Source organism: Parus major, chromosome 13 (genome assembly GCF_001522545.3).
Source record: "Parus major isolate Abel chromosome 13, Parus_major1.1, whole genome shotgun sequence".
Classification (NCBI taxonomy): Eukaryota; Metazoa; Chordata; class Aves; order Passeriformes; family Paridae; genus Parus; species Parus major.
The window spans coordinates 18,591-44,114 of NC_031782.1; the positions used below are offsets into that span (position 1 = coordinate 18,591).

Consider the following 25,524-nt stretch of genomic DNA (forward strand, 5'->3'; position numbering starts at 1 on the left):
AAACTACATGGATTTCAAAGCCAGGTTGAGAGACTCACAAGTCTGTAATCAGACACTATGTATACCAGCGGTGAGGAACCTTTATCCAGAACTTCCACAAGGTATGTAAACTTTATCGTGCAGCTCCTATTCATGTATAAAGATTAACTGAATGAAATGTAAGGAATGTAAAAACAAGAGAATGAGAAACTGAGAGCTTTGGTACCTTTTTGAGATTTGTTGTCTGTATGAGGACAACTAACATCAAAGCATGTGACACTTAAAATTCCTCACAAGCTTTCACAGCAGAGAAGACTGATTTTCTGGAAGACTGACGGACTGGTAGATAGGAAGTTCTGTGAACTTTGAGTCTGAGCTCTTTTAAATTAGCTCAGTTAGATGGATTGTGTAGGTTGCTGCACCACAGCACTTCATCATTAAGAACTACTGCCTATATGAAACTGTATGCCTTGATGTAGGCCTCGTATTCTGTAGGAGAAGTTGGACCAGTGCTAGCGACAGACAGAAAAATGTTTTCAAAGAGAAATTTAATTGTCTGTTTCTAGCACAGTACAGGGAACACATCCTGCAAGTAGTCTTACATAACCCAACCTTGAGAACAAGCACAACTCTGAGAGCACAGAGTGCTACAAGTTGTGTTTATTTACACGATACCACAAAACCACAGAGGCAAACCAGCCTGACAACAAAAGATTTGGGAGTCAGGCGGCAAAACACTAGAAAATTCATCATGGAAATACCTATGAACTCTTTACTATGCTGCCTTTTTACTTAACCTGAAATATCTATGCAGAGTACTCTCCCTCTTATATGATAGCTCACTAAGAAACAAAGCCGAAGTGCTCACTACTGTGTACCCAGCATGTTATAGCAAGGGTAGAAGTTTATGGTTTTGAAAGTTTGTCTTCCAGTTTTAGAAACCCCATGAGTCTGGTTTTTTTCCCACTGTCACTGCTGGATATAAAGTATATAAAGGATATAAAGTAACACAAAAAAAAAGACTGTTATTACAACAATCTATCTCACATTTGCTCCAACCTGTAACAAGAATTCAGATTGGAGTTTCATTCTTGGATGCATTTCCTAAGAGATTAAGTCTGTCACTTAGAGAATGATCTCTCTAAATTCCAAAAAAAAAAAAAAAAAAAAAAAAAAAAAGCATTTTTTTCCTAATATTTGGGTCTTTCCAAACAAATAATGGCTTTTGTTTTGCTGTGTTTGCTGATGGAGCTGGACAGGATCTATAAATACCGTTTTAAATAAGTCAGCATAAGAGGTTACTGGGAGTTTAATCGGTAAGAATATGTTTTAGGGATTGAAAGACATTCCTAGTTACAGCGCCTTCCTATTGATGTTATCAGTGTTCATTCTGTGTTTGATGGACTGCTACATGGTGCAAATAAGGTGGTGAATTTCCTCAAATTTGTATCCTATGGCAGATAAAAATACAGTGCTAGTAATTATTTTGAATCAAAAGGGATTTAAAAATGCACATAATTGCCAAATATCTTTCTTCCTCTCACGTGTTTCTAATGTGAGTACATGACCTATCGCTATGTCTGGCAGTGAGCTTAAGACTAAGAACTATAATTTGGGGTTTCTATACTGTATTTTTAATTGGACACTTTTTTCTTTCAGTTTTCTTTCATGAGTGCTAATATACACATTGCTGCAATCACCTGGGTGAACATCTATGTTTAAACCACTTGGAGCCCTGTACTAGAAAAGGTACTCTGCTCTTACTGCATTCTTGGTTATAAATCTGTCCTTACAGACCCCTTGCTATCATCCTCAGTGACTGTCAAAAGTTCAACAGGCTACAGCCTTTCTCTTCCCCTAGTTTTAATATTTTTTGTTTTATTCCTAATTGTAGATTTAAATTATGCAAGTCATTTATATTTCTTGTACACAATTTTCTAGGTTGCTAGTGAATAAACATTTCAGGGGACAGTATTTTTTGTCTCTAACTATTCATCAAATGTCCATCTGTCTTCAAATTTTTTATTTAAAAATACAAAATACAGAGCAGGGGGAACAGGGGGGCAAATCCTCCTTAGGAAGCAAGGTTTAGAGAAACTAAGCTTGCAGTTGCTGTGAGTGTCAGTGCTGCTGCTGGCTCAGTATCCATGGAAACATGATTTCCCATCTTGCTGCAGGAATTAATTGAAAATCCCAACCCACTTGCTTAGGGAATCACTGCAATATTAACTCATATCCTGCTATGAGGCTCACTTTATTAGCACAGATACTCTTTTCATCAGAACAAAAGGTTCAATTAGCTTTCACCAACTTTAAAAAAAAAAAAAAGAAAAAAAAGCCATGTAAAACCTTTACTGCCTCAAAACCAGGGCAGAGAACATAGAGGCTAGATCTTGGAGAGCTACAATGTCTCAAATGAAACTTGCCCAAAATGTCAACAACAGGAGAGGGCACAGAGTCAGGAATCCCCTATGCAAAGACCATTAACCTAACCCTAACCCTGAATCTCATGTGCAACATCATATAGTTACCTCTATTTTTCACCTGTATTAGTCTGGGGGGAAAATTCAGACAGTCCTTCTGGCATATGCTGTCCATTCTTCGGTATCAGAACATAACTTTGTCTTCCACAGTACGTTCTTAAGAGAAAATGAACAAAGCTTCAAAGAGAATAAGCCAAAAGGGACTTTTGCCAGGGATTATTGTTTCCAGCCTTCTCTTTGAAGGCTTTTCATTAATTACAAACATATGCATGTCAAGTTCCCTCCAGGTCTGCTTCTGGATCAAACATCTCTGATTATCTACCTTTGAACTTTCTTTCCTCCTATTTCCTTTTGAATTCCCTAGCTGCTGCCATCATTCCCTTTATTTTTTCCTGATCTCCAAATCATCTTATCTGCTCTGTAATCTTTTCTGTTTGATTTTTTGACATTGATTTTCTCCATTTTCATCTTTCTGATACTTTGTATTTAGCCCCTGGTCCTTTTGTAACCATGACAACTACATAATGGTATCAGCAAAGGATCTCGCAATTATCTGAGGAACCAGATCTCATTAAATGCCAGGGATTCTGCTTGAACTGATGTTTAGTGTCCTGTACCCAGGGGAGAAGTTTTGTTTGGAGTTTTCTGTATTTTATATGTGAGCCAGGAAGGGCCAATTTCTTATGTTAAATGGTATCCGTCATACAATTGTCCTCCATCTTTAGTTTCCATTATTGAGACACAGAACCTCCCACAAATGTGAACCACTGAAGGAACGTTATCACAGGAACACAGATGGCGAGGACATTATCATATACTGACCATGAAGCCTTTGGATTAGATCAAAGAAGTTACGCTGTGTTGCTCTGTTACATCTCCAATGCTGACAGTTTATAAGCCACTGCTCTCAAACTGTTAATTCCAAGTGCTGCAAAAACTGCATGTACTTGTTACAGAATAGTTTTGGATTTGTGGACATAGCTAAACACCACTGTTTTCTCTGAATGGTAAATGTAGGCAGGGGAAAAGTTTAAGTAATATTTTGAGCTGACTTGGTGGTAACTCAAGACACGTTAGATAAACGGTTATGATACAGGTAATCTATATATATCTATAAGGTATGTATTATATACCTTATAGGTAATCAATAAGGTGTATATTATCTATGAAAGTGGTAATAGGATGAAGAAATACCATAGACCAGTGGAAGATTACTGAAGTACAAGGACACCAGTATTCTTAAAGGAAATAATTTCCCTTTCTAGCTGGACTTACATGTTGTGTTTTATTGTTACTCACCACCAAGACTGAGGACTCTATGTGTGGTTAATCACAAACTGAATTTCATACAATTCTATGAAATGCTGCATTATGTAAAGTACAAACATGCAGCAATGCATCCATAGAGTACTACATGCATGCTGGACCTCGTCTGTAGCTCAGACCAGGTAATGCTGCTTCTAGAATTTCTGCATTTTGCAGGTGAGTAGAGAAGGGAGGGAAGAGCAGTAGTTGTTTTCTTGGATATTTTTGCTTTATCATTTACTACAGTATTTTCAGTTATCATGTATGCTATGATACAAATCAAATACTTGCCTTATTCCCAGACTAAGGAAGCCCAAGGAATTAACTTGTATAGAATACAAGAATTCGACAACACCTCCTCTTGTACTTCAAAAATAAGAGGAAATACAATGTGCCTATATTGAACTCGCTCTGTTAACATTCCCATTTGCATTGCCTTTTATTTTTAAATTTTCAGCTTCAGTGGTAAATGAACGGGAGTTTTTTTGCATTGCATTCAATAAACATTAAGTCCTTTGACAAAAAAATGTCACAGACATATTAACTACTCATCTCCCACCCTACCTCTTCAGTAAGTTACTGTTCCTGAACATACATATTTTTTACCTTCTGTTTCTCAAGGCTGATCTGTGACAAAAAGTTCGAAATAAAGCACAAGTCTTGCTTCAAAGAAAATTTGAAGGCAAAGTTTACTTCAGAGTTTTGAAAGCTAAATCAGTGCTTAAGTATACAGTAAGCTAAAATTTGCAATCTTCCAATACGAAAAGTCTCACAATAGTTAGAATAGTGGTAGACTTACAGGGTTTTCTTCGTCTTGATTCCTAACACTGAGGAAAGAAGTGTGATTGTAGTAACACACGAACACATCAATAGAGGCAAGGTTCCCCTCCTACTTCATGACTGAAATAGCCCAAATCTGGACTGTACTCTTACCTTGATTTTGGATTTGCTTAAACTGTTCTATTATCGAATGCTAAGAATTCTTAGTGGAAGCTGAGCAAGAACTTTTAAAATCAGCATGACTGAAAACTCTCTGCTGCTTCCTCATTAATATGCCAGAAGGACTGTCTGACATTTCTGTGGAATGTCTGTGCTCTTGGGACTGATGATTCAGTGCAGAGCTGTTTGGAATTTCTACAAAATTTCAGCCCTCCTCCCTTCTCAAATGGCTTCATTTTACCTATCTGCCAAGAAAAACTAAAAATAATGGGTTTGTGTACAATTGCAAGGGGAAAGATGGAAATTTTGGTACACAGTGTATTAGCTAACTCATTAGAAAGCAAAAACTGCAGTTTCAAAAACAGTGTGAAATATACCTCCCATGTTTAACTCTTTTTTTTTTTTTCCCTACAGTTAGAAAAAGAAACTATGCTAAAATTTTAAGGTACATAATACTACTTAAGCTAAAGGAGGATGCAATTTAGATTTCTGTGAGGTCAGTTTGACAAAAAGCGTTCTTTGCTTGTCACAGTTTCATGAAAGATAAGGAAAAAAACTGCTTAGGGCTAGCAACTCATAAATCCAGTGGTAATTTCCACTGGAGCCTGCTAGCCCAGGAGGAGGCGATGATCAGCCTCAAGAGTTGTGAATGACTCTAATAAACAGGCAAACTCAAAGTCCAAACCCAGTGCAGCTCATTAACTGCTCCTCTAATCATTCTGCACAGGTCAGCTGCTGTTGGAGCGAGTGGGGATATGAAATATTACAGACGTATACAAAGAGGAAAATAACCGCATAATTTTTGCATATGCCCAGAAATTTAGTCAAACACTTTCTATTTACTATATAAACATTTCAGCTTTAACTGCTGAGTTTAAGAATGGCCAATCTGAGCTGACTGCAACAAAGGAAAATTTGCTTCCTTCACGAGGACATCTGCAAAGACGGAAGGCTGGCAGTAGGGGTTGAACTAGATGATCTTTAAGGGTCCTTCCAACTCTATGATTCTTTGATTCATTGCATTGGCAGGAAAAACTGACAGCAAGGCGGTAAAAGAGAAAGGCTCCACCTACACAAGAGTCTACTTCAGGGAGGAAAAAACAAAAAAAAAGCTAGGCTGAATTTCAAAGCCAAAAAGGATTTCAACTCAATCCACAACAGAGACTCAGTCCACTACTGCTGTTACGAAGTTCCAGGTCGAGACCACAGTTCATCAGCAGAACACCAAGTAAAAAGATGCCACTAGAACTCTGCCACTAGCTGACTTCCTCTCTCATCCCAGCCACTACAACTGCTAGCTCCCAACTACCCACTTTAGCCAATAGCTGTGTCTGTGGAAGACCAACTGTTACTGGTAGCTACAGTAGAAAAATTCTTCTAACAGCCCATTTTTAACTTGCAATTTCACACCCTTTCTGTTGTCTGTACCACAGGTTTTCCAGTAAGTAAGCTGAGTTCTTATAATAACTGTCCCGCTCTGCAAGACAGTTATTATTTCCTGACCGCTCTAATGTTTCATGCCTAGGTAGAGTAGCTATGTAGTACTGACTAAACATTTGTGCTTCTGTACATGGGTCCAGAAAAAGATCTTCACCATTCTCTAACTTTGCACACATGAATGCTTTCCAAACTTTCGTGTTCCCCAGAAGTTATTTGCAATTACAATTCAGGTAGGTCTCCTAGATGCTTAACAGCAACAGTATTTTATGCTGCAGGAACAAAAAGGCCACCTAACAAATACACTTGTGATACGAATCCCAGTCCTCAGTTAACAGCTGGGAAGAGGACACAGCCTGAGAGGCAATATTTAAATAAGGAAACAATGCAGGACAAAGCAGAATCCCAAAATTTGCCTTATTTTTACATAGCAGAAATAGCAGGACTCTGTATGCATTTTCATGACTTTATTCATTCAACAATGGAGAGGGGGAAGGGCAGAAGACTAACCACGTAAGACATGAAGATAAACTAAAATTATTTAGGAGCACAATTTGAGAAGATAAAACAGCATTTTTAAAAATAATATCCACAAGCATCAGTAGCAAGGAACTGGGGCATGAGGTGGGAGAAAGGTATGTAAACTTGCTAGCAAAGAACAAAAAGCCATACCTTCAAGTCATACATCTATAAGCCTATTCGAATGACACATGTAGATTTAAATTCAAAGTATCTGATACATTTATCTGTCAAAATAAACTGGAAACAAAAACTGAATAAATAACCTCCAGAACCTTTATCCCTCACCCACATTAATAACTAAACCTTATCACAGCAACTTTTTCTTTAGAGGTGCCATCACAGACTTGTGATCAGTTATGCTTGGAGCACCACTAATCAGAGAGACCCACATGAGACAGTAGCAAGAAGTAGGGTTCAAAATTTAGTCCTTAGATGATGCCTTTTTGGTCTCGTCAGCAATCTTCAGCAAGTGGATACAGCCTGAATACACAGTATAATAATGAGCTTTTCCAAATACTCTTTAACCCAAACAGAAGGGCTGTCTTTCCATGTTTATGACCCTGATCCCTCAAAAGGGAACTTAGCCAGGAAAACCACTTCTAGTGGCAATGTTAAAATAATTGAGAAGAGAAATAAGGATTAGCTGCCACCCTAAGGAATGAGGGCACATCTGCATTGATAAAACCTTCTGTATTACACTCTGGATAGAAACAGAAGATAAGCAATGGGCCCTTTAAAATAGGTTCTTCAAAAAAGAGAATGTTAAAAGATACCTAAGAAGGGTCTGGGTATTAAAGCAAACACAACATGAGATTTAGGTTTTGTACATTTAAGTCATTATACTGCAGCAAGTGACCAAACTTAAAGAGTACAAAAAATTAGTGACAGAATTCAAACTCCCCCTCCCAGGAAAACTCCATTAACCCAGTCATTTAACACCACTGTGCTTCAGCACGTGGGTAAAAAGGTGACAGTGTCACGATGAGGTATTTTCCACCATGTGTTTAATTCCAAATTACCCTCTGGTCATCAAATAGACTGAGCAGTAGCAGAGACAGAAGACTGCACTAGCTGAACCAGTTAAGTTTGGGCTGGCCTTTTCTCTGCTTTCCCTTTTCAGAGGAAATAGCCTTCCCACGTTACAATGGCTCCACGCGTCAGTTACCATATTCTTGCGGTAAATACAGAATGGTCACAACAGCTGGCTTTTACAAAAATTAAGCTATTAAATGCTGCTTAATTCTATTTAATTCAATATATTCACTGCCCCAAATAAGCAAGCGATAGCAGCAATGTTATAATTGCTATTCAGTTGCTAGATTCCCCAACAGAGCCTAGAAAAAAGGAAAAGCTTGGAAAAAATCTGTGGTTTGGCTTTGGCTAAACTTGTATCTGCACTCTTCCTATAAAACTGACATTGAGTGCTGTCAGTAGAGAGCCTTTATGTTAGCTCTACACTGGCAGAGATAAATACACTAAGTACAAGGCTTAGCCACAAATACCCATTTTTAACTCCCTCAATAACAAGTTAATTTCCTATAACTCCTTCAACCATTACTAAATGTTTCGTAGAATGCAGTACATGCTCTTGGGATGGGACACACCAGGGCAATCCACAACTTGTGCTTGAAATTTAGCACCTGCCCAAAAGTACTGTGTTGGTCTACCTAACTCTGATCATATGAAGGAAAAATAGAGACATATTAAATATATTTTATTCTCCTTGTTTTTCCCTGAAGGCTGACACTGAAGAATCCCCAGGACTACACTAAATTCTATTTTTCTTCCCTACAGAAACCTCCTGGCATGTCTTGGATCCTCCTTCAGTCTGAAAGTCTCCATCTTTGCTGTTGTAAATAAAAGGTTTTCATAACATTGGAAAGAATCTCATACTGTTACCTTATGTTCCTACTAGGATTTCCATGTGTTTTGAGAGTGAAGGTAAAATAACCTACGTTCCTCTTGCTACTTCCAGCCAGTCATCTCAGTTTTGTATTGCCAGGACACTTGCTGACACTTCCCCATCATTAATGAAGAGAACGGGCCTAACCCTGAGCTATGCCTCTGAGTAGACTTTCTGGCACTGACCTTCCCCCTTGGGCATGGTCATTAAGCCAGTTTTTTTCTCCACTGCACTATCTACTCATTCAGATCAGCTCTTCTATGTAAGAATGTTAAAATCCCTCGGACCCATATGCTCTTGTATGGTTAACAAATACTAAAAGTCAGGTTCTTTTTGTGAAATGAGTGCACCATTAATTAGGTCGTTGACTTTTAAAAAAAAAAAAAAAAAACAAAAACCAACCACATCTGTCTGCCTGTTCTTCAGAATGGTAACTCTCTGTTGCCATGGTCACAAATTACCATAGTAACATCAGATAGATCTGTATTTTTAGATTAAATTTGCTTCTCTTTTCACAGAAAATAAATCCAACTGAAAAAAAATACTCATCCTTACCAGGAAATACTACTAAAATTCAGAGTATAAAGTAGAACAGCACACAGCAATTAGTTAATTAATAAAAAGCGGGGGGGGAGGGGGAAGCCCCGTGGTGGGGGCTGGAATAATAAACATTGCCATTTTCAGAGCTGCTTCCTGCAGCTAAAAAATGGTTTGAATGTAGAACAAAAGAAAAAAAGTGAAGACAGTTATTCTGTAACACTATTGTCTCAGTGAGCCGCATTGGATAGCGGCTCAATTAGAATGCCCAGAAAGCTTAAACAGCCTTTTTGGTCAGAGGTTAACAGCAGTATTATTTCATATTTCTCCATTAGAGCCCCAGCTTGTTTTGCCCCTTATCCCACAAGTAGGGCCTTCACGCATACCTAGGAAACACTGCTGTTCAACTCTCATAATTGAACTAACCGTTGTGAGATAGTCCGTGATTTTATGTTCCGCTTATACCCTCTGGTGGACAAAGAGAAATCCACAACCCTCGTGGATTAGTACTATGCTAATGGGGACTTCGACATTAAAATGCTGAGTCAAACCCAAGCATCTCTAATTTGAGATTAATTTCAGAAATAATCTAACAGAGGAGCCAGAAATAGAGTCCCTTAACTCAGTGCTTTCCCAAATAAGGCAGCAGCACGAATACAGAAGGTTTATATTCAATACTAGGTTTGATGATCAGGAAAATTCCTCTCCATTTAATAGTCACCAAAAATTTTCAGCTTCTTTCTTTTTGGTAAGTTACTTGTGATAAGAACTCAGTTCCCTGATATGTAAAACTTTATATGCTTGCCATCCAGATTGACTTTCCTCCCAAACCTGCTACAAAGACCATGACTGAATTTCCTACCTTTCTAAGTCAGTATAACAATGTATTTCCACTGCTGCCAGATATGCTTTAGTGTTTTACATAGTCTCAGACAGATATATTACAGAAGACTTGAGCTTTTGCTCCTTTAGTGATCACTTATTGTTGCAGTATTCCCATAAATGTTACTTCTAACATTATCTGGTTAAACACTGACAGAATGCTCTTGTCCAAAGGGTCTGCAGTAAGCACATTTCAGTCAGAATTCACTGCAAGAAAAGGGAAATACGTCAAACTATGCTATTTGCAATAGATGCTCACGTTCCACCTGGGAATCCAGCCTTAGGCCTTGTTGTACAAGTTACATGTATTAATCTAGGTCATAGGCTTAAATAATGAAAAAAGGCTATATTACAGCTCTAATACAGTATATTTCAAATCTCCACAGTCAGTAAAATGGAAGCCAGTCCTTGCTTAATAAGAGTAAGCATTAAAAACATAACCAATTCACAGAACAGAAGCTCAGAAAGAGAGCAAGAAAGTAACACATAGCTTGCAAGGGGCTTTAGGCAAAGATTTTAGGCATGTAAATAGCAATGACCTAAATTTACCTGCAAAGTTGCAGGAAAAAAAACCCACCAATTTGCCACTGTTTCTTTTCACTTCGTATTTTTTTTTATATTCCTGTTATCATCAGGAATAGAGCACTAGAAATTCTGACACTGAATTTTGGGTTTCTACAGATAACTGTGTGTGAGCACAGCTAAGTCCAGCATTTGGTTCACCAAAAAATGCAGGCTTTGGCAGGGGGCAGAGGGTAGAATTTCTGGGGCAAACATATCTTCTGGAGCTTCCTGCTAGTACTTCTCCAGCATAACACATCTACAAAGTGATGAGAGATACTTGATATTCATCTGGTCCTCCCTGCAGATCAGTTGCCTGCTGAGGTAAAAGTCAAACTTTATTGTTCTGAAGGGATGAAAGTTTGAAGAATCTCAGTGTATGTAGCTGAAGCCCAGTTTAGAAGATTGGGGTTGGGGAGGGGGTGGAACGAAAGGGGGAAGGGAGGGAAGGAAACAGACAGAGATTGACTCTAAGAGAGAAATCAGGATCAAAAGAGAAATCAAGCTCTCATCTGTAGAATGCCGAGTTTAAGTGCTGCTTGAGGCTCAGAAAGTTAGCAGTATTTACTGGACAACTCTGTACTATACACAGCTCATTTTCTACTCTAATTCTATCTATTTATGTATCTCATAAGACAGGTTCTTAGCTGCTATGCAATTATTGCCTCCATCTACTGTTAAAACCAAATGTTTTCACAACTTCATCTGCATACCTCTTAAAATATTTTTTGAGGCCTCTAGGTGTTTTAACAATACCTGTAAGGAACATAAGAATGAGTTATGTTTATAGTGTCTTGCAACGGAGACAAATACCAGATGAAAAGTGACCAGGAAACATTTCCCCTCAGTAACACGAAAGCACGTTCTCATGCAGCATATGCATTTCTGCACATACTATAAAGGTCTTAAACATTAAACTCAGTAGATTCTAGACCAGAAATAGCAGACAGGAACTGGCAGTGGGCGGCCCCGACTGAGTTGCAAGGTCAAACCAGAGGACCCCCAGAGGCCCCTTCCAACTCTGACACCTCTGTAGTTCTACAAGCTCACGTAACTTCGGAATACTTTCCTGGTTTTTCATGTATCTGACTTTGCAAGGTAACTCACAAAGCAGCACCACCACCTGCTTCAGCCAGACAGCACATTACAAATTTCTAGTGCCTAAAGCAATAAAAGCTATAGTACAGACCAGTTACATAGAGATGTCATTCAGTATCTCCCCAGCAAGCAGTAATGTGACAATGCAGTGCCCCCATAAGAATACAACTTTTTTCCCTAGATTTCTCTCCTAGGGAACAATCCACACTTTCTAGCATTACATGCAACTTTGGAAGACAGAAAGAAATCAGCTCAATTCAACAGCTACTCTCAAGCATACAATGACACTTCACAGTTACCTTGTGAGCCTCCTTAATACAATGCTATGTGTAGATCAGAGAACCAGCAGAGTTCTCCATATAAATCTTACTTTTCTCCTAAGGCACTAAATTTCCTGCTGATTAAGATGGCACAGAATAAATAATCACTTCTGGAAAGTTGTGGTTCTCTAGAAATCTTGCTTTCCAAGAAAGTCTGTTGTGAGGGAGTTGTCCTTCCAAGAGGGACGTATAAAAGAAAGCCCAGCACTGCAAAAGTACAATGAACGGAAATCAATTCATTAAAATGACGGAAGGTGTAACTTCCGCAGAACAAGCTTTGCAATTTTAAGAACGCTAGCACCCCTCTCTTCATATATGCTCTACCTACCAAGGAAATTATTCTAGTCTAAAAGAAACCAGTCCCAGAAATGTAAAGCTGGAGAATCACAAACTCAATTTTTAAAAAGTAAGTAATAAAGATATTTAGGTAATGTATAAAGGTTTAAAACCTGACAGTTGTCTCCCCTATATTTTCACACTTCTTACTCTCCACAGAGGATTACTGCCAACAAGAAAACATTTTTTCCCTTTTATGCAACAAATCATTAAGTTTCTCAGATAGGAAACCATATTTCACTATTTGCTTATCCAACAGCAGAACACTGACTCATAATACTACAAAGCATGGAAAACATTTCTTTTCAAAAGGCAGTCATGGCTTCAACTTTGTATGTCACGGTACAGGTATTTTAGGATAACTTAGAGGCACACAAAGTTTGACACACCCATACCACCCTCTTCAGCCCCCACCTTCAAGAATCATTTTCTCCTATTACACTTCTCTCTGTGGCCAGGCATACTAAGAAAAGGCTCGAAACATTTACCGAACACAATAGGTTCTACTGCTGGGTGAAGATTTAACCATTTGCTTAATTGCACAATGAAGCCCACAGATGACACTGAAGAGAAACTACATTCCAGCATTTCCTGCTGAAAACACCAAACAGCAGCTGATAAAAGCGTTTTATCAAAACAGCACATTCAGCGCTCTCATTAACAAGAGAATTTCTATGCAAGACAGTGCCATCCAATGCAGAACTGTATCTAGAAACTCACTAAGAGGTCACGTGGGTGGTGGTGGCAGATCTGCAGTGGCTTTGATCAAGCAAAGCACAATCTAGCAGTCACATTTGTACTAGAAGAAGAAAACAGTATCCGTGCTAAGACATTGCTCTTGCTCTGGGTAAGTTCTGCTGCTCGACATCATCAGCTTCATACCGCACACTAGACAGTCCCTGACTCTACTGCAGACTCACGCTTGCAAACAAAAGCCAATTCCCCTCGTTTACCCACAAGCTAATGACATCAAGCATCAATGCTAAGTAAAAGCTGCTTAGCACAGGACCTAGCTTAGGAAGACAAAGATAAATCCAAATATCAGAACTGAATCTTCAGAAATTCTTCCTGTGCTTCAAAGCAGAAAAGCCACTACAAATAAATGGATTCTAGAGAAGATTCTGGAAAGCAACTCTGTGGAAACCTAGTAATCACAGACTATCACAGCAGGCACAAGGAAAGGGCGAGAAGATCAGTGCAAGGGGAGACCTGGCCTCCAAGTCAAATCCCTCACAACGATTTACAAAAATAATTTGCTATGCAAAATTTTGATGAAAAAAAAAAAAAAAAAAAAATCAAGAACATGGTCATAGACATACTTGTTATATAGAGAAGAATGCTTCTCTCTTGCTCAGTACAGTAAAATCTAGGAAAGCGATTCTTCACAACTGGATCTTTCACATAACCATGAAAGATTTTTATGCTGTTTGGAGAGAGGAATTTCATTTGGAAACAGGAAGTATTCCTACTTCATTTGCATGCATTTGCATGTGCTAGTAAGACATGAATATGAAGTTTGCTAATAAAGCAAAAAAGAGAAAAATAATTGTTTTTTTTTAAACTCAGAATCAAGGATTTCCTACTGGCTTCTGGATAAGGCCATGTGGATAATTTAGGAGAAATATTTCTCACAATATGTAAGTTTCTAGCATGGAGTGTAAAGATTTTTAATTTTTTAAAAGCTATGAAAAATAGTAAACCCAACTTAATTGGCTTCCTGAAATAACTGGTCAATTCAAGAGCAAAAAATTTGCCACCAAGACAATGGGAAATAAGAAAATTTCTTATTTCCTAATCTTCAACTTTATAAACTTTTGAAAGGCTACAGACATACTTGTGGAGCATTAGTTGCAGAAGTGCTTCTACCAGCTTGTCAACAGCAAAATACTGGGCTCTCCATGAAGAATTCACTGTAATTTTAGAAATGTGACAGCAAAAGTATGGGACACAAACACCTGTATGCAGGTTCCTGTGATAATTAATTTCAGTGAAAATTAAGACCATCTAGTATGCATTCAGACACCCATGTCTATAATGGGGCACCTTCATTATAGATCTTAACAAGAACTCTACTCATATATCTCAAATTTTCATTGACTCAGCTGGCATGTGTACAGGGGATCTCCCCTTAACAACATCCAAGAGATTAGTATGGCTCGGCATGATGCAAATTTTCTCTGCAGCACTGCAATTTCACTCCCACAATACATATTCTACATTCCTTGTAGTTTTCTGTCCCAAGTGTTAAGTATTGCTTGAGTCTCAGGACACTGATAAACATGGCACAATGTCAGACAGAAAATCTGTGCAAGGGCTGCAGCAGGATAAAGCAAGAGGACTGATTAATCACAGTATTGTGCCATAGTCCCTGCTTTTTATCCCCCATAAACGAAATCCTGAAGTTAATGGAACTCAACTGTTAATGAATCAACTGTTTCGGTTTTCATGTCCTGAGGATTGACTCTCCTAAAGCTGAGAGGTAAGGGCTTCTGAAATTCTCAAGTATGCCCGCAGACTATTTTGAGACAGATTTTCCCAATCTGCTAGAATAAAAGAATTTGTCTGAAGCAGCAAGCAACACAATGACATGGGTTCAACCACCAAATGGCAAAGCGAGTATGCTTTCCATGGAACTGCACGTGACTGACCTCATTCTGATGCTTTCACGAAGTCAGAGTAAGCATTAGAACCTGAAATAAAATCCAGCAGCTTCAAAAAGAGCCAGAATCTTAGAGATGCCAAACTTTCCTTCTCAAGAGTAACTCTTAACTACTTCATCATATAATGTGCATCTAATAGCACATTTTCTTTATTAGTTTTTCCAATTATCTCCCTTCACCTTCCAGAAAAAATATAACAAAAACCAATCTCTTCATCTTCCAGTATGAGTAACAGGACTCTAGCATATCACCTCCCATGAGCCAGTCCTTTATGTTCAAAAGCACTCAGCATACATCACTTCAGTCACTTTCTCAAAGGCGATGGACATATTAGGTACAGTCCATTTTAAAGGAATATGACTCATGGTGGGCACTTCTTAACAACACACAGCTGCAGGAGAATACCCAGAGCAAGATAAGACATTTTAGAGAGCCACACACCCCGTGGAACTCCAGTGTCTAGTATTTTTCCAGCTTCTGTGCAATGGATGTCTCTAACCCTAGTCGGTTTTTCCAGCAAAGGTTCTCAACTAGAGTTAGTTATACAGTGGGAATTCCGAAGCAACTGGCTATGTACAGACATATCAGCATTCCCTCCAACAGAGAGATGAAAAGGAGAAAATTCCTGAGGATTTGTATCCTCTACTCTGCTTTCTGAATCCCAGCCTCCCCCTTGCCTTGGAATGAGCTCTGTAAAGCAGTATCTATTATGTACAAGAATCTCAGCTCCCTTCCTTTGGAGAGTTTCCCCATGAAAGCAAAAGGCAAATCCCAGGACAGAGACAGGTGCTGGGCAGGAAGGTCGCCTTAGGATGACTCGCCAGAAGCAAGAGAGCCAGGAGCTTTCTTCTTAGGGCGGGCTTTTACACTTCTCACTGGAAGCTGAGGAGAAAGAGGAAGAGGCATCTTAGGCTAGTTTATTTTAACATCTAAATGTCTAACAGAAAGATGAAAGAATGCAGAGTGAAAATAGGACAAAACAACCACAACATGACCCTATTCATGTCGTCTGTTGTCTGAAAGGGCTATTTAACCATTCCTTTTTTTTCATTAAATAAATCACTCAACATATCCATCAAATAGCAACCAGGACAAGACATTCTAAAGCAGGGTATGTACAGTAGCAAAATCAAAGCCAGCTGTCCAAACAAAAGGTTAATCACAGATATTTCTAACTGGTAACATTCACATAACATTTCACTACTCTAACTTTTCTGCTTCTTAACTTCCATCACCAGTGCAGTTCTCTGAAAGCTGCAGAAACATCCTGAACTAATCTGCACACTTTACTTCTGTGTCCTCCATTCTAGATATGGGCAAGAAGAGCACATTTAGTCATCCATGATGCATTAATACCTGCCTGGCAACCTCAGAGATCTCAGTCAAAGACCTCCTACAAGTCCTACATCTGACCCAAAGATCCAACAGTCTGAGCATAAAAATCAATATGCCTCCAAAGGGCTTTATCGGTATTCCTGTATTCACAATGAACAGCATAGAAGAATTCAGTCTGTCTTTTCACAATTTCAATTTGAAAAGTCCTCACTAAGAAGCTTTGAGTCAAATTTTGAGCCTCTTGTTTCCTTGCTCCTGTCTAATACAGTAGACAAGAAAGAAGAGGGGTCAACTCAGAAATAAACCACAGAAAGATCCGAATTAAATTAAAATGCGTCTGTGGACACAGATGTCCATCCCTGGAGATAATCAAAAGCCATCTAGGCCTGGGACCTGGCTCTACATGAGCAGTGGGTTTGAACCAGATGAATTCAGAGATCCCCTCCAACCTCAATTATTCCGTGATTCTATTACAAGGAGCACTTAAGCACATGGAAAGTTTTCCACACACTGTAAAATCAGATTAGCAGTACAACTTAAAATCTAATGCTCTAAGCAATTACTTTTCTTCAAACTATTTCATATTTAGCCTGAATATTTGACAATGTGCATCAGTTATATAGCATTCTTTATCTTAGATAAAAATAGTAACATTAGAAATCCAACTTTAATCAAGAAAATAGGACCCCAACTTCATAAAACGGGAGAAGCATTTTATCATGTACAACAAATCTAACTATAAGAAACACTCAAGTAAGAGTCAACTGCTGGAAAGCAGCACCTCAAAAAAGCATTTTCTAGAAAATGCACCTGAAAATACCTGAAAAAAAGATTGCTAAGATTAAATGATTCTTATACATGACTGCATTTACTTTCATGTATGGTTTATTTTAATAATAAGAAATCAGGCATCTCATGCCCCATCTGAATGGCTGTAAATACCTTGGATCATCACGTGAACATAAGAAGACAACTGAACAATCACTAGTTACTCAAACTTCAAGAAAAAACCCCAGGAATGGGGTAGGTGGGGAGTGGTGTAATTCCCCGTACCTAATGTGTAAAAGCCAAGAGAGTCCTAAGAGGGTACACAACTGCTGCATTTAGATGATGGAAAAGTGAAAAGTGATGAAAGTGACTGTCCCAGCAATAAATGTCACTGTTATAAATTCAGACCGTAGCAGACAGGAGAGAGGATATTGTCAACAAAACACATTAAAAATATCTCATGCTCATGTGCCTTTGACACAAAACCCAAATGAAAGAAAAGCTGGGTTCTGGCTTATCACAGAGGCTTACAGGCATGATAAAAATGCAAAAGCCAGAGACAAGTACAGCAAGTAGACAAGTCCTCTGACGTAGGACTCATCTAGCAAAGACAGTCCATTTTATAAACAAAATTTGTACATACAGCTTCTACATGCTGAGACTATAAAGCTAGAGCCTTCCAACCAAGTTCACAAATCAACGTCAGTGCTGGAAATTATCTGTACACCAACTCACCTCAGCTTTCATCACCTTTTTAGGAGTTTTGAGACTCTGGGTACGTTTAGGAAGTTTGTCTCCTGCATCTTCATCTGATGGGTCTGTTCTGGTGTCTGATGGGGTTCCATTAGACCGATGTGCCACACTGCTCTCCTCTCCCGAGGAGTAACAGGAAGCTAAGAAACAAGAGTAAAAGTTTTCGCAAATCTTTTAAAAAGAAATCGCGAGGCTTAAAATGGCCCATCCTCAAGGAACACATGACAGAGAGATGTCAACCATCCTAAATAATGATAATGAGATAAGTACAGGGATGTATATTAAATGAGAAGGCTCTAGGAAAGACAATGCAACTTCTCCCAGATGATCTACAACCTTGTACTCCTTTCTGAGACCCAAGGCTCAGGGAAGCCCTCCTGGCTCACCATCCGAGGTCTCATACAATGACCCAGCAGGTGCTCTGTACCTGAGTCTTCAATAGGTTCCAGAAGACTCGCACCAGAGGGGTGCAGCTGTGGATCACGGCTTCGCATATGCACAGTATCTTCATCTCGGATCAGAGTGAGATCCTGCATGCTGAAACTTCGAAGCTTCTCAGACAAAACTCCCTGGCCCTAAGAGGACATAAAATTAGAGTGAAAGGCACCTCACCAAGATCATCTCACATGGGATCACTCATTCAGAAGAGGAGCCCTGTTCCCCACTAGGGTACTCTGAAAAAAAACAGAGAAGGAAAAATGTATGCTCCCAAGAACAACAACTAAGATGTTAAAGCAAAATCCACTCCACTACCCTTCTACTTTTTCTAAGTCAAGGATGGAATTACCTGCAGAGCAAACTGGAAGGAGGGGAAAGTAGGTTGGTGCCAAACAAATAGTAGGATCCCTAACAGGCCCGTAACACCTAACTGCTGCTACACAAAAATAAATTGCTGGAGAAGTCCTGAATGTTACAGATGGCATTGCATTACCTTTGCAGCTGCAGTAACTGCTGCATTGGCAGCAAGGTTTAACCCTCTCTTGCCAACTCGCATCATCGTTTCGTAGCTCTTGTCACAAGCCTGAGTAATGTATTCATCAATTTCCTAGGAATGGAACATGGCATTTAGCTCCTCATTACAAACATAATCAAAGTTTCCCCATCATCACCCTTAAAAACACAAGGCTCATCTGGACACTCTTTATTCATTGGTGTCATTGATGATATAACTTGTGTTTCTCTGCTAATTAGAGAAAGTCTGTAAATGCAGCTTTAAATTAAAGTACAGTATTTCCAAATGATAACAAGTGAAACAAAGCAGTTGCTTACACCAACAATGCGAAAAAATAGACCGGCTACAGAACATGCTGCTCCTATCACGATTCAAAAGGCTTAACTACTGACAGTGACTGTAAGGGCTCATGACACTGGGTTAGCCAAGCACACTTTCTACGCATTAGGCAAACTATTGGCGACACTGCAATCTTCAGTAACCCGCAGTATGATATCGTTGTCAGACACAGAAACATTCTGCTTTCACTAAGGTCAGCACAAGGAAGATTCACTGATTTCAGTTTTTATCGTGGCATAATTAAGTTATAAGTCAGTCAGTCCCCAGACAGGTCCATATCTTCTAACAACAAGCAAGTACCTTCTCCTTATTGGAGAGCGTTGGGTGCACAAACTTCCTGTAGAGGACACTGGAGCCCTTGGTGTAAGGGGAGAGCAGCCAAATCACAAATGCGATTTTCAGCTCGAAATAAAAGGGAAACCTGAGAGAAAGAGGAAAGAAAAAAAAAGGAGGAGAGAGAGAAAGATGGAGAACTGGAATCAAGATCAGCACAGAGACAGATGGAGATAACTAGTAGAGAGCAACACAGGCGGAAAGATTGTAGGCAAGGTAAAGGGCCAGAAACAAGAGAATCAATTATCCAGGTCAGAAAAGCAGAACCCTTTTTAGAATCCTAGGACATACCTTCTTCGAGTATCATTTAGTCTTTCATCCATAGCCATGAAAACTCCATAAACAGGGCATCTCTCAGCCCTGCAAACACACCAAATTACAATCTGATAGCTACTTTCATAGTTCTGAAGTTTCTTCAGAGAGCATCCAGTGGATATGTTAATGTTACATTAATTTCCCTTCTCAATTTCCAAACTTTTCAACAATGTGTCTTAATAATGTCATATTCCTGCTAAAGCCGAATGGACAGTTTCAGGCTGTTTCTGAAACTTCCAACAGCTACTCCTCAGATAAAAAAATGCACGCCCAGTGTAAAAGAGCAGGCAGAACACAAGCCTGGCATCTCTAACCCTCACCCAATAAAGTCTGGGAAAATTATATAGCAGAGATTCTTCAACCAAGTGAATGCAAATTCTCTACTGACTCAATCAGAAGGAAGAAACTTCTGTTTTCAGAAGTCCTTTATGTGAATAAGCTAAAGTTCTTGTACTTCTTCAATCTTTGCTCTTCAGATTTTATACAGGTAGAAACAAAGCTGCTGAGCACTTTTGTAAGGCATGTGTAGCAATTCACGACTCTTCAGAAGATGAAACTCTAGACCAACATCGTTTCAGAGATGCACCCAAAGCTCAAACACTAAAGCAACGAGGCAACTGAAGAAACCCTGTTTCATAGGTTCAGTTGAAGCCTTGTAACAATGAATTATCAGTTTTGGAGGCCTCCATACTGCCAAGCGTGACACAGAGCACTGAAAGGAGTAAGAATCTGCTTCCTTCTATTCCAATCCCTAGTGGAAGTGAAGTTCATTGTGCAAACCACTCACAGCACAGACATGCATGTGATCTGCTCTTCCACATAAAAGGCTGTCAAAGCAAAACAGGTCCCTTCCTTCTACCATTTTTTTAAGGTGTCTTTTAGACTATCATTTTTCAAACCGTACTAGTTCATATCAACAGCTTCTCAGAAATATTCCAAGTTATAAATGGATGAAGATCCTTTTACAGATACTGTTGTGCATTTACCCTAACTTTGCAAGCAAAGGAGTTAAACAGCTAAGATGGCAGCTACTACCCACAGTATCTAGAAATCTGCTGACTTTTCACAGGGATTGAAAACTCCTAAAGGAGACACAGTTTATTCTTAGCTTAAAAAAAAAGGCTTAAAAAAGGTAAAAAAAAAAAAAAAAACAAAAGAAAGACACAGCAGGAACAAAAAAACCTACAACATGCCACCAAGGAACTCACCAAGAAAGAACAATGTCTGTGAGTGTTTCTGCAGTGGTGAAAAAGGCAAACACAATCCAATACATCATCCACTTCACCTGCAAAACAGCAGTCACTCAATGGACATACACCAGAACCCAGAAAAAAAGTTAAACGTCTTCTCAGTATAAATGACTCATCTCCACACATTAAGACGGATTCAAAAGGAAAGCATATATAATCTGTAATGGAGATGGACACATACTAAACGGTACATTTCAGTCTGAGAAAACATGTAGGATTACTGTGCTCTAAATAGAGAAACACATACAAATACATTGATGAATGCATGCCCTGGAGCAACACTATGAGGCAATAGTGTTACGGTCCCAAATGACTTATCCAAAAAGATTTATCAGTTCACTTTAAGAAGTTACACTCTTCCATATATCATGAATACCGTAAAAAATATATATACACTCACATATGCAAAAGTTTAAGTTTTAACTTAAGAATTTTAAGGGAAATTGCTAGTTTTCTATCTTGTTGAGAAACATGGATATGAGAAACATACTTATGTTGAGAGCATAAATAGCAGATAAATGAAGAGGACACCTTAATTAAAAGCAATTTAACAATCTTAGTGTCATCAAGAATAGGAAAAAATAACTAAATTGAATCAGGTAAATGCCACATATTAAATCCACACATTAATCCATATACTAAAACACATGAACAATTATGTTCATATAATAATGACATCTGACAAGCCTTGTTACAGCAAATACAATAAAAGCAGGTATTGCCCCAAACTTGCAGGTGTTGGAAAATTTGGTGATTTGTTCTTGAAAGACCCTTCACAAGTTCTTCATAAAAGAAAATTAATCTGCCTCCAGCTACTCTAACACAGTGAATGGTTTAGAAAATAGGGGTTAGTAATCCAAATTATTTCCACTTTATTGTAAACTTCCTTTTTCAGAACAGAAAATAGAAAAACTTGTATTTTATGGCTCTCTCCTGCCTTTTTTTTTTTTTTTTTTTTTTTTTGTATCATCAATTTGGACAAGACCAGGCACTGTTCAGCTGATCTAAAGCAACTTTTCAAAATGAATGATTAAGTCCTTGATGCAGCAACATGAATCAGCTCTTGTATGAAGAAGTGTGTGAATAATGATAAATCTAAGTTTGCAAAAAAGGGATCCAAAAGGGTGAGAGATTTCAGAAAACCTATACACCAGTAAATCTTACTTCAGCATTTGGAAAAATGAAGGCAATAATAGCAACAAAAGCAATTAGCAAATACCTACATATATGTAACAAAATAAAGATTATGGGGTTTTTTTTCAGAAAAAAAAATTCACAAGTGTAGCAGAACTCTTAGGTTTCTATAAGCCTGTGCTAGCTATAGTGCTTTCCTTACAGGGCAAGGGTATATGAAGCTTCTAAATAGTTTCTAACAGGTCTATACAAACACTTAAAAAAACAAAATCATCAAGGATAAAAATGAAGGGACTACTGAGGATTAACAGTTAGTTAAGAAAAGGAAACAAAGGATAAAAAATAAATGGCCACTTTTCACAATGAGGAAAGTTACCAGTGGAATCCCACAGGAATCAGTGTTGAGATCTGTGCTGCTCATCTTCATGAAACATCTGGAAAAGGTTGTGAATAGTAAAATGACAAACTGTGCAGAAGATACTTTCCTATCCAAGAGATTAGGTAGGAGTTGATTAAAGAATTAAAAATAAGGATCCTGACTGATCTCCGGCTGACATTTTGTCCCTAAATGGGATTAAATACAAAGCAATGAATTTACAGTGTCTGCTTTTTTCTTAGTGAAAACTACTGCATTTACATGTATTAGCAGACGTCACTCAAAAGGGGTCACTGTAGGCAGTCTAAGCTTAGTGTTCATTTTTCACTCTGCTAACAGAAGGCTCAGGAGCATGACCTGAGAACAGAAAACATTGTTTTGTTACTGTTTAAATAAACTTCACGTTCACATCTTTGATACTGGATGCAGGTCTCTTGCTTTTGTCTCCTTCTGTCACCCTTCACCCTATGCGCTAAAGCCAAAGAAAAAAAAGTATAGCTCCTAAATGAACTAGAAGGATCCATCTTTTCGTTCCAGAAGTCCCTGCAGATGACCCTGCAGATGCAGAAACTAAAAGAGCAGAAAGCAGATGGGAAGAAGCCCTATTTTTTTTTTTTTTTTTATTTATGACAGATTACAAACACCTTCCAAAACTAAGGGTTAAATAAAGCTGCATGTTTCTTTTCAATCCACTAAAAGGAGTCAGGTTTTTGCTGCTCAGCCTGATGATCACCAGCTTCAGGTAATGGAACATATATAGTCTCCCCAGCTTGCACCAAGAACCTAAAGGAATTCAGAAAATGCAAAAGCATAATTGGAATGTAGACTTGACCAACGCTGAAGACGACATGTAAAAAGGAAAGAAAATTGCTTTTAGGACAATGTGAGCTAGTAGAGCAGTTTGCCACAACTGCTGGAGGATTTATCCTGAATTTTTATCACGGTGGTAGAGAAGACAAAATTTGCACTGTATTCTGGTGTCACTGATGGACTGTTTGTGGTAGCTTGGTCTCAAGTGTCAACTCAAGCTTCAATACACCACTTTAGCACAGAAACACCTGTAAGACCTTTCTCCACCACCAAACCCTAACCAGTGTTGGTTCTTAAGCACTATGAGCAGGCAGTAGTACATAAAATGGCTGGATTTGAAAATGGGCAGTACAGCATTCAAGTTTTCTGTTGACTTTTCACATGAAGAACAGTTTGAACAGATATTACCCCTTCTGCTGTTTCCCCCCCATCTTTTCACTTGTGTTGAGAAGGAAGAGAAGCGCTTCAAATGTAAGTGAATTAGACAGACGCCAGTCCAACACCTAACTGCTTATTTCTGATGCAGTCCTCTCAAGGAGAAATAATTAATATGTAAGTTTTAGCGGTTCAAATACATTTTCTCGAACCACTCTAGTATTTTCACTGAAACTTAAAACAGAATTATATTTCTTGCTGCAGCAATCCAGACTATCGACTTCAGGAAACCTATGCCATTGAATCACTACACAAAACTCCAAAATTAATGCCATACTTTTCCACATCATAGGTCTTGTCTCAAGTGATCCAATTAGAACATCCCTTCTTGTTAGAAGGCAACACGCTACATCACAAAAAAAGTCTGTTGTTTTAAATATGGTAACTGTAGCAATGGTGTAGACGGAGAGAGGGAAACAGTTCCAGAAGGGAAAGACAATGAAGTTTTGACCAACATAAAACACTGATCACAAGCAAAATTGATAGGAAGCCACAAACCAAGCATCATTTTGGAAGAAAACAAAAGTAGTACTGAAAAAGCTATAAAGGACACAAATAAGGACAAAGTTACAAGAAAGAACTTGTCTTAGACTTGCATATGCTTCCAGACTGCACTGTTTCCCCCGCTTTCCCTTCCTCACACAGCATCTCCTGAGAAAAAACAGCCCAGGTTTACGGGTTGAAAACCTCCCATTTCAGTGAGCACCCATCCTTGGCAGCTTTTCCAGAGACGACTGGAGCTGCTGCTCGGGTGGCCTGGCTGACCCGAGCCCCTGTGGAGCCGGAGTGCCATCGTCCAGGGGACAGGCCGGGGGCTTGCGAGGTGGCCGCGTAGGACGAGGCGGGCGCTGCGCCGGCACGGCGAGCCCGTACTCACATATTCCTTTACGTTTTTCGTCTTCACGGCCTTGTAGGAGGAGTACGCGGGGTAGAGGGTGCCGAAGATCAGCCTACGAGAAGAACAGACCCCTCAGTGCCTCGCGGCGCCCCGGCAGCGGTGGTGGGCACTGTCCTCAGGATGCCGGTGCGATGCCGGTCTCCGGGCGGGGCTCAGCCGCCCTCACCGCGGCGCCTCCCGTGGGCCGCAGCAGCCGGCGCGGACCCGCCCGTCTGCGGCCGCAGCCACCGCGAGGGCCTCCGCTCCCCAGCCATCCCTTCCCGGGGCGCGGGGTCCCGCAGGGCAGCACCGACGCCACCGCCAGAGCCCCGCGGTGGGCCGCGGCCCCCGAGGCACCACCAGGGAAAGGCCACGAGCAACGGCCCGCACCTCCCCGCGCCCCGGCCGCACGCACTCACACCACGAGGCGGGAGATTATCCAGGAGACCATGGCGGCACCGGGCGCGGCTCAGGGCTGAGCAGCGGCAGGAGGCGGCTCTTAAAGGGCAGGTTCCTGCAGCAAGTGCAGCTCCGCCCCGTGTGCTTGCATGGGAGGAGTCGACGCGGCGGAGGGAGAGGCCGCAGGGCGCCGAGCATCCCGCCCCGCTGCGGAACCCGGGCGAGTCGCGCTGCCCGCCCCCTGCCAGGGGAAAGCCCCGCGCTCGTTCGCAGCAGGTCGGGAGGTGCGGCGGGAACCCGGGAATGGAGCCCCGCCAGCGGAACGGCAGCAGCGAGGTAGGCAAGTGGCGTTGCTGGAACGATGGCAGAGAAGCGAGCAAAGTGAGGAAAATTACAGGAGAGTGTGGAGTTGAGATCACGGGCACTTGGGAAGTGATAGAGTAAGAGAGGCCACAAGAAGCCATCTTCCCTCCAGCCGCCTCCTCC

General features: G+C 39.9%; 1 protein-coding gene and 1 long non-coding RNA gene across 7 annotated transcripts; one reads left to right on the plus strand and one right to left on the minus strand.

The window, feature by feature from the left end:
- The first annotated feature begins 386 nt into the window (after window positions 1-386).
- LOC117245093 lies at window positions 387-8,543 on the plus strand. Its single transcript, XR_004499297.1, has 2 exons — window positions 387-1,728; window positions 8,460-8,543. It is a non-coding gene; the product is annotated as an uncharacterized LOC117245093 (long non-coding RNA).
- Window positions 5,100-25,522, minus strand: REEP2 (receptor accessory protein 2). 6 transcript variants are annotated; one of them, XM_015641625.3, is made up of 10 exons: window positions 25,059-25,077; window positions 24,640-24,712; window positions 22,518-22,575; window positions 20,966-21,042; window positions 19,734-19,802; window positions 19,410-19,530; window positions 18,750-18,863; window positions 18,246-18,393; window positions 17,801-17,958; window positions 5,100-15,844 (listed from the first exon to the last, which is right to left on the minus strand). In XM_015641625.3, the coding sequence occupies exons 3-10, from the start codon at window positions 22,566-22,568 to the stop codon at window positions 15,770-15,772; spliced, it is 813 nt and encodes a 270-aa protein (XP_015497111.1). In that variant the 5' UTR covers window positions 22,569-22,575; window positions 24,640-24,712; window positions 25,059-25,077; the 3' UTR covers window positions 5,100-15,769. The 6 variants fall into 6 exon arrangements, with proteins under 6 accessions (XP_015497111.1, XP_015497109.1, XP_015497107.1 ...); XM_015641623.3 differs by lacking the exon at window positions 22,518-22,575 and having other exon boundaries at window positions 25,059-25,166; XM_015641621.2 differs by lacking the exons at window positions 19,734-19,802; window positions 22,518-22,575 and having other exon boundaries at window positions 19,410-19,619; window positions 25,059-25,522.
- Between the last annotated feature and the right edge of the window lie 2 nt (window positions 25,523-25,524).

Excerpts from the sequence above, each read along its gene's own strand:
- REEP2 (XM_015641621.2), bottom strand. The coding sequence starts at position 25,502 with ATGGCTTCTTGTGGCCTCTCTTACTCTATCACTTCCCAAGTGCCCGTG. Across the intron at positions 21,043-24,639 it reads CGAAAAACGTAAAGGAATAT|GTGAAGTGGATGATGTATTG; the intron begins GTGAGTACGGGC and ends GCTGTTTTGCAG. Across the intron at positions 18,864-19,409 it reads CGCTCTCCAATAAGGAGAAG|GAAATTGATGAATACATTAC; the intron begins GTACTTGCTTGT and ends TTCCATTCCTAG.